General features: G+C 36.0%; 1 protein-coding gene across 9 annotated transcripts in view; it reads left to right on the top strand.

Moving 5' to 3' along the window:
• Positions 1-464: 464 nt before the first annotated feature.
• LOC109106170 (clathrin coat assembly protein AP180-like) overlaps positions 465-10,122 on the top strand; it is a 54,106-nt gene continuing 44,448 nt past the window's right edge. For 4 of the 9 annotated variants that reach the window (XM_042741302.1, XM_042741306.1, XM_042741301.1 and 1 more), the window contains exon 1: positions 469-1,270. In XM_042741302.1, the coding sequence (XP_042597236.1) occupies positions 1,141-1,270 (130 nt within the window). In that variant the 5' untranslated portion in view covers positions 469-1,140. Of the gene's footprint in view, positions 1,271-10,122 lie in introns of all 9 variants that reach the window. The other 5 variants (XM_042741305.1, XM_042741304.1, XM_042741303.1 and 2 more) reach the window with 3 other exon arrangements.

Raw genomic sequence — 10,122 nt, 5'->3', positions numbered from 1 at the left:
TAATAAACAAACCACATCCACTTATGTTAAGAAAACCATGCTGATTGTAATGTGTCAGGTCAGTTTGTGATGAAAATTTTCTCAAATTCGCGGAAGTGGTGGATTATGAATGTGTAAACTGAGACAGTACAACAATGCACCATTAAACGAATGTACAAAAAACGAATTATTCAATTTAATTTATTTATTCACAATATTTTGTAGTTGTTTTATATAGCCTAATAAAAGTATAAGGAAACATGATAAGGAAATTCCTAATCGCTGATGATAGTGGACACTGATCTAATCCGTGAATGGATCTTTTGGGTGAACTGACTGAAAGGATTCGAGACTCTAAAATGAATCAAAATTCCCACCATAGCAATAAAAAGCATATTTACATTGGGCTCAGATAGAAACGCAATCTGGATATAATGACGTGTGACCTGACTCATGAGTGGGGGCGGAGTGATAGCACAAATAAATAAATATTGAGTCCAGCAGGGACCGCGGCTTCACGTTATCGCTGCATTTGATCCTTCTTGTTTAGCAGTTGGACATAGCCACGGGGTGAAGGAAAAGGAAGGCGAGCGTTTTTTAAGAGATGAGGAGAACAACGCAAGCCGCTTGAAGGTTTGGGTGACTGCACATCCAGCGGGGTTTGTCAGGAAGATTAATCCTTGATCTGGAGGAGGAGAGAAGGACGACTGGTCGAGCCGAGCATCATCGTAACATCCTCTTCCAATACAACGCGCAAAAAACGAGGAATATCTTTTAAGACTTTATAAAACTGTCTTTTATAACCTTAATGCTCAACGTTTACTCTTTATAAATTACTATTCGCAGTTGAAATACTCGTTACGCATCTCTCCCGCATCCCCACGAGGCGAATACACGGCGCAGGCGTTGACCTGAAATTTATATTGTAGTAAACACAGAGTGTCTGTATGTTCTAGTATTGCCTTAAATATGTCCGTTGCTCATTATCCATGATAAAGACTTCATCTCAGCTTGGTCTTGATAACAATTACATCATATTAATATCACAAATTGTGCTCAAGAATACATTTTAAAGGGCCTCATCTTTGTGGACGATTTGGAACAGCTCGACGCGTCTCTTTATACGGAAATAAGGGCGTTTGAATCCGCGAGAGAAGGAAGATGTCGGGTCAGACTTTGACGGACCGCATCGCCGCGGCGCAGTACAGCCTCACGGGATCCGAAGTGGCTCGTGCAGTGTGTAAAGCGACCACGCATGAGGTGATGGCACCTAAAAAGAAACATCTCGAATGTAAGTGGGTTCAGGTTCAGATTAATACTTGCTTTGCATTGTTTATGCCTATCAAATATACCTACACTATGGGTCTGGTCACCTATACACATATTATTGGTTTATCTGCCCATCATGTTTATGCAATGGCTCCTCAAAGGTCATCAGATACCACTGAATCAGTTAGAAAGGCCTTTGGTGCTGTTTTGGTGTCAGTATTGTGGAATGGGGTTAAGCAATTGCTCTGTGACTAATGGGCCCTCATTTCACAGTGTGTCTGTCACTAAGCAGAGAGACACCAGAATGAACAGAGAACATGGCTTCCTTCCACTGTATGGCCTGGAAAGAAAACAGACTATTTATCTCACTCTTCCAACTAATTTGTTTGGCATGTCATTTATTTGCTGTGAGTGCTTTTTCATGCATTCATATTGCAAATTGCACCTATCTATCTATCTATCTATCTATCTGTCTATCTGTCTGTCTGTCTGTCTGTCTATCCTGTAACTGATATATACATATTACATCTATCTATCTATCTATCTATCTATCTATCTATCTATCTATCTATCTATCTATCTATCTATCTATCATGTACAATACTGGGAGGAATGCGTATTTTGAATGCCAAGGTATTTTAACTACAAACTGTAAAACCTTTTGTCTCCTAACTGCAAGTTTACTGTAAGTGTACTCAGTGTTGATAGCATGGTAGGAAGTGCAGTCAAAGGCTGAAGTAATCAACCTCCAGCAGCAGGTGGCCTGGAATGGTTTCGGCAGCCCCTGTGCGCTTTCATTGCCTCTCAGATTCACCCTTGCTGAATTATACATTCCCCATTCAGGTCAAAGGTGAAGATGTCACCAAGAAAATTAAGTAGAGCATTTGGTACTGACGTTCGACCCGTTTAAAATTCTATTAAAGTGTAAAACCCAGTCTTATTGTGTGTCATGTAAAAGAATCTTACAGACTGACAAATATGCACATTATTTACCCAAATCTCGTCCGCAGTTAGATGCAAAACAGACAATCTGCTAAATTCAACAAGAGTTGTATATTAAAGTGCATGTGATATTTAAAATGGGCTCATGTTGAAAATTTGAGCACTTTCTCTTTGAAATATGGTGCATTGTGCTAAATCAATGGCTTTCAAACAGTCCAGATCAGCATCACAAAAGGTCCCCATTTGTGGCAGGTGTCCCAAGCTCCTGAGCACTGTGACACACCCACATCTGTCTCAGAGGAGCATGGGTAATAAGAACACGTCAATTAAACCAGAGATAGCAATTAAACTGTGTGAATCAGGACAAAATCACATTGTTGAAAGCTTTTTTCTTTGGTTTCCATCCATGTGATCTTCCTGTGCTGAATATTTATTCAGTTTATTTGTAGTTTTAAACCATTCGGTATTATTTTGTATGCACCATTCAGCATTCAGTCAGTGCGCCAGCAATCTCTTTAATGTGCTGACTCATTAGTTCTCCTCCCATTTTGTAATGTACACTCATTTCAGTACCATAATATGGTTTGTCTTGATTTTTTAGATTTTGTGTGTACTGTATGTAATTCTATAGTATTTTGATTTTGATATATGAAGAAATTAACTTGCATTTTGCCTGAATGGAATCAGGCATGGAGGGCCAGACCTGCTGGGTGGATTGTACTGCTGAATTGGTGCACATAGAGACTTTTGTTTCACCTCATTTCTGAGGTTTCCAATCTCTCCTTGGGCTGTTTATGCAGTTTATTGTCTTCAGTTTTATGTTGAGTGACAGGGGAAACTGCACATATGTTTATTTCAACGTATCTTGGGCATACTAAACGTTTCATTATATCAGGTCTGTGTTTGGCACAAGTAATTTATTATATATAAATTATTATTATTATTATTATTATTATATTCAGTAGCTTAGTGATTTATAGTGCCAGTTTATCAGGAACTGACTATTTTGTTCTCTTTGACTCGTTGAATGGAAACAGTGCTTGTTCGCTAATGTTTTATGCAATATTCCAATTTTGTGCACAAGTTAAAATTGCAAGTTTGGATGGAAACCTGGCTAATGATTCACTCACAAAGACCATCACCTGTCACCACCTACTGGTTTATTGATGTAACATGCAGAATGATTCACTGAAAAACACAGGAATGCGCAAACGGTGGAGTACTACAAACGGTGAAATGTCCCAGTGCTGTTGGATTATTATATAAGCATTTTATAGCGGAAATTTCTGCAAATATTGGCAATGTTAGGATGCTTAATTATCTGGGTTATATGAAAACACAATGTTTGCATTGGCTGCTGACTAGATATTTAGCTTGTTCTGCTTTGTTTAGCATAATCTCATTCTAATAGGATGCATGTTTGTGGTATTATGTATATTTATTAATTATGTATAGATGAGTCAGCCAATCAAGGAATGAAAAATATTCATGGGCATCTGGTTCATTCATGTTGACACTATTTGTGGAGACCGAAGGTAGAATGGCCATATGGGGCCAGACAAACTGGGCAGGGTGTCAAGCTCAAACTTACACTTGAGTTTCAAACATTATGATGATAAAAATTCATTTTGTCTAATAACCAAGGAGATACAGTACATGACTGACTCTTTGTTAGACGAGAGGGACTAAAGGAGAAGGAAATCATTCATCTGAGTTTCACAAGTAAAAATGAAAGGCTATTGAGGCCATCAGGGTGTCATTTCAACCAGAGTGCTGATTTAAAGAGCTTCCCTTAAAGCTTAATCAGTGTAAAATTTATGTTAGCTCACGAAATACATTAAACTCACCACATTATTCAAGAGAGAATAATGCATCCTGGCTAAGATAAATTTTTCAGTGTGTCTCTGTGAATCAGTCTCGCTCTGTACTGCTCTTTGTCTTTCTCTTTATCTCTTCATTTCTGTCGCTCTAGCTTGTTCTCTCTGTCCATGTCTTTCAGCAACTACAAATAAAATGGTGCAACGTTGGCAATACTCTCTCTGCAGTGTGTGAAAGTAAAAGAGTGAACGCTGGTGAGAAATCAGCAGTGCTGTGATGTCACAGTTTTAAAATGCAGCTTTCAGCCAATCACAGCAAAGCATAGTAAAGTGTTTTCAGCACCCTGGACAGGGACACCCTCACCACAACCAAACTAACACCTCCTTCTATTATTATATTCTGCCAAGTCCCATTTTTCCAGCACCCTTCCCCCCACACAGCTGACTTAGAGGTCATTGCGTCCTTGGAGCCTTATTCATTGTGCATTAGTCAATGTGCATGCCAATTTAAAACTCCAAAATTAGTCAATTATGATTTCGTACAAGCACGTGCACATAGTTGCACTTGAGCATAGAGAGAGAGATGCTTTTCCGTCCATTCATTGCGCAGATGTTTGCAGTGTTGCTTGCTTAGTGGTGAAAGTGCTAAATTTGTCGCCCAGTTAATCAGGCTGAAATCACACTGGCAGTCGTGTACATGGCATCAATGGGTGCTGTTAGTACACCGCTGTGCCTTGAATAATGCAAAACAAGATGTTTCCTGTGTAATCTGACTGCCGGGCCCACAGGAGCCTTTAAGAGACAGAGCAGGGTGCGAGGATCTTGACCAGGAGATTAGGCCATTAGAGATTAGGCCACATGGAATGGTATTGATTCTCACATTGGAGGAGAAGTCAAACTGACTGACTCATGCTGGAAAGTGATATTAGGTTTTCCAATAGGGAAGGGGGTTAGAATTGGTCAGGGGACTACAGATTAGTCTGGAGAGGTAAAATAGAGCACTGTGATTATAATAATGCATTTATGTTTATCTGATGTCAGATGCCCAGTCAACATGAAATGTGTTTGCAACCCATTTTGTTTGTATAAAGTGACTCATTGCTGAGTAACACTCATTTTAGTGTTACACACATTCAAAATCTATGATCGGCTAGTATTAGACATTTTAATTTATTGCATTTTATTCCCTCTATTTTTACATTTAGATCACCTTTGCTATCATCTAATACTCACTTAAAAAGTATCTTTAAAACCAAAATTCAATAACACTGTTAAACATAATTTTAAGCACATCTCAAACCGAATATGCATTTTCATTCTGCACATTATAATGCTGTGATTGACTTGTAGCATTTAAATGATTGATTCATTTTTATTTATTTAGTTTTATTTATTGTTCATATATCAGTTGTTAGCCATTACATGAAATTAACTATTGCTCTAACTGTATTGGCCAGCTTCTAATAATACTGGTGCATCTCTAAATATAGCTGCACAAAACGTATATAAACAAAATGAAAACCTGATTTTGGAACACATTAGCTCCCTAGAAATGGCCTTTAATATTTTCACCAAAAATAAATTTTGAGTCACAGATCAGTCTGATAACATCTTTTTGGAGAGAAGATTTAAAAATACTTTTTGGTAGCAAAATTTTCATTTTATTCTTTTATAGAAAAAAAAAATGTAGGGTGAGACTTGAATTTATCCATTAAGAATAATAAATGGGTTTCATTTGGATTTCATATTGATTTTACAGCAAATACCTTTTAATTGAATTGCACTTAAACACATAAAGCAAAATTAAAGTCATATAGTAAACTATTGGGATATGTACTGTAAGTGTATTTGGACATTAGATTGTTTTAAAATATTATTAGCAAATTGTCGTGCTGGAGGTTAAGGGTGATTTACTTCAATATTTGTAAAATGTTAAAATATTTTCATTGACCAGTCATAAAATTGTCAAATTACCAGGTTTTCTTACTATCACTTTAATCATGCTAATATATGATTAAAGCATGATATAACTCATATCCTGCACTACAGAAAGGAAGATATTCTCCTGTACATACTGGTTTACACTGGTTTCTTCTTGGATGCTACGTCACCACGCTGCTTGCCAGTGAGGGCACACATGGGCAATCTCAGTTGTTTTTTTTGATTGAGGGGGATGTATATAAATAGATATTTTTTTTCTTGATTCATTTGTGTGGGAATATGGCTGTTTTTGTTCTCAAAACACACATATTCAGCTCAAATTTGACTTATACACTCTACTTTAAAACCAATATTCATTCCAGCATGCTCATCAGTTTGCATAGCTCTGCAGAATGGACATGACGAAACTGTCATTTCAATAAAAACAAGCATTTAACAGTATGAAGAATTTCGGTAAAGATAAAAACATATGAAAACTTGTGTACGACAATATGATAATTACACTATAGCCAAGTTATACAATGTCTGACATAGTAAGACAAAACCACTTTAATACAAGCATAATGCAACTTAGCATGCCAAGACTAGTATGAAAATTATATATGGGTGCTCAGTCACTGCAGGTTTGAGATTTCCCTGATAGCATCTATAATACGAAAGCATTCTGTGAAATTAAACAACTCAGAACAGGCTTTTACAATAATTCATAACAATAGAAAATGACACTTCTGGGAGTAGACATCTCAACAATGGTTACTCATGCCACATCCATTACATGCAATATTACACACAATTCAGTCACTTTCACTTACAAAGAATGCACCCACACAGCTATTTCACATTAATTTACAATCTTTGTGAGTAATTGGACTCAAAGCTAGTCAGAAACTCACCCAGATGCAGAGCAAGTGTGTTAGTTTCAAATATCACTGTCACAGCATTATCTGATTGTACATTTAATTATTAAGATATGAACCTATCTCTCTTCAGAGTATTAGTATACAGTTTATTGTGTTTTCATTGTGTTCTCATGTCATGTCTTTTTTTTAATTTTATTTAATTTTTATTTTATGGCCTGTGATTGGTTCCTGTTCAGTTGTCTTATTATCAGGTTTGCTCTTGTGTATTTTTAGTCCACACATTTTCCTGGTCCTGTGTCTAGCATAAGTCACATTAGTCAGTGTAACCAGGTATTGATTGGTGAGTTTTTATTTTTAATTTTTTTATAATTAACACTAAAGAATAAAGAAACACATGGGAACAAGTGAGGTAGGTAAAACCAGGAACACGACAATAAACACAGGAAACTATCAAACAGGTTGATAATGAGGCCTAGAATTTACTATAGGACGTGAAAAGGACATGACGTGTGGCCAAGTGTGGTGACCCATACTTGGAATTTGTGCTCTGTATTTAACCCATCCAAGTGCACACACACAGCAGTGAGTAGTGAACAAACACACACACACTGTGAAAACACACCTAGGCAGAAATTGGAAAGAGACACTATATTGTTTGTAAAGGTTGGACAAACTTTTTTTGTTCAACCAAGAACTCTGAAAAAGTAAAACTGCAGTTGTTACCTTTAAATGTTAGTTCATTCTTGTGGTCAGGTTGCTTTAGCTATAGTGAGTCAAATTATTTATGGGTAATAGAATGTTTTATTAAGTAAAAAATATTTTATTTGAAATGTAATGTCAGTGTATGTCATGGAATATATATAATATATGTGTGTGTGTGTGTGTGTGTGTGTGTGTGTTGTTTGTGTGTGTGTGTGTGTGTGTGTGTGTGTGTGTGTGTGTGTGGACACTTTTTTAATAGTGTTTACTTATTTAAATAGCTAAGCTGGAGTTATTTAAGTTATTATCAATTTATTGATCATTTTCTTGGTTTAGTCCTGTATTTCTGCTTGCTATAATTAGGTAAAAATATCCCTAAATTGATCATGTTACAGATAGAAGATATGTCATGTAGTGTTGGTAATTCACTAAAACGAATGAGCAATGCTCAGAATGCTATCACAATATCACATGAAGATTTGTAATTCACTGAAATGGCTGAGCAGTACTTAAAATACTAGTGCATAATAATGTATATGATATTAATATCTTTTAATGATTAAATGTCAGCCACCCATTGATTGGTTTGCCCTTCAAAAGTGTTGAATGTTGTTTATCAAGTTCAAGGTCATTTGTGCATAATGTTGTTTGTGGAGTCACAACCCGGATCAGAGCGGTCTGTGTACACGTGCTGCTAGATCAAGTGGAAGTGGCAGTGTTTTTTTTTTAGTCTTTAGCTATTCTATTAGATGGACACTCACTGTTAACTGGCTTTTAACTGGCCTCTTATCTCTCTCCATGGCTGTGTACATTGCTTAATTAAATGTTGTTGTGTCTTAATATACAACAAAGGAGACCTGGCTTCCCGACACCAGATTAAATTCTGCGGTTGCCAGGGAAACAGGCAGTTTAGGCATGTCTGTCTCCCCTCCTACTCATGTCTTTAGAAGAGTGAAAATTACTGGCTCGGCGATGGACCGCTCTGTGCATTTTAACACATGGCATGATACCTACGTAATGTTGGTGCCTGGTTTGTAAAAGCTATCACAGCCTGCATAAATGCATGATGCAATTACTCCACAATGGCCTTGTGAAAATGTTGGGTAATGACACCTCTGAAAGTTAATTGGATGTCTGAAGTGCATGTTCTAGCTTTCTCTGCTGCTAATAGTCACTTCATGTGGTACTCAAGATGTCCAGTGCATTTAGTCACCTTATTTTGCAACACAGAATTAAGCTATTGTCTTTGAATGGGCAAGACTTTCAATTCATTAGCCACTATAGGTAAATAACTGTAATAATAGCAAAGTACCATAAAAATAGTATTTGCACTATGAACCAGTGTATGTATGAATATGATAATAAATGTAAAAATATGATAACAAATACCATTTTTCATCATGAAGCACCATAATGGACTGTTTATTCAGGTATAACTGGAAGCAACGACAATGGAAGCCTCACTTGTTAAAGTTACAAATGGCCACATCCACTCTTATGTTAAAAATAAGATGTGAATTATTAACGCATATACCAGGCTGTTATGAATTTGGGATTTTATTTGCAGTGTGTACTAGGCCTACAATATGAAAATCAAACTTTAAAGATGTCATAAAACTAAAAATGAAATGTCTTAAAACTATTTAAAATAAATTATAATCAATTATAAATTAAAAATTTAAATGAAGCGTCAGCTCAGCTAAAAAATATATACATTGTATTTATATTAAACTTTAAGAATGACATCCTTTTAATAAGAGCCGAGTTGTGTCTGCTTGCCGCAACTGGGCAGTGTGTGTGCAGCGCTCTGCTTCCACTCCCTGCATGAACACTTTATATATCTGTGCAGAGCAGGACTGCTTAAAGTTACTGACAATTTAAGAGTGAATAAGATACATGCATGAATTAGAAAATAAAGCACGAATGCACTTCATTCCTAAAAGAAAAGTTATTAAGTGCAATAAACCTTGACAAAGAACACACACACCCATCACGCACACTGAAAGCTGACAGCATGCAATCGCATATTCAGATCTCTTTCACGAGTTTTGCGCATTGACAGCCAAATGCACACACAATTATGTTAAAATGCCCATCTTGGCTTTATGACTGAATGGCTTATGACTTGTTACTTTAAACAGCTGAAACAGAAAACGCATGTATATCAATATTGGATCCGTGACTGACTAACTTTAGTAGCTTTACTTTTTTATTTATTCAATTTCTGTATCTCTTACTTGAATGTTATGGTTCAATAGACCTACTGTACCTAAAACACTGTTCATATAATTTGTGTCTCTGTTTTATTGCATTTTTTCTTTTGTTTGTTACTTGCTTATTATTAATAACATAGATAAAATAACAAAAATGACTACATCATGATATAAACTGATTTTTATTTTTTTTTACTTTTATATGGACTTTTTTAGATTTTGTTCATATTCCCCACCTCTAGCTCATATCTTTTTTTAATTGCGTTTTTTGGCAATTACAGGGATAATTGAAAATGATAATAATAATAATAATAATAATAATAATACAAAGTACAAATAAGACAGAGGCAGGGATAACACAGACATTATACATGGAATATATAATTGAAATGAAAAAAAAAA

The sequence above is a fragment of the Cyprinus carpio genome, chromosome B16 (assembly GCF_018340385.1).
Source record: "Cyprinus carpio isolate SPL01 chromosome B16, ASM1834038v1, whole genome shotgun sequence".
NCBI classification, from domain to species: Eukaryota; Metazoa; Chordata; class Actinopteri; order Cypriniformes; family Cyprinidae; genus Cyprinus; species Cyprinus carpio.
This window is presented reverse-complemented; position numbering and strand designations above follow the sequence as displayed.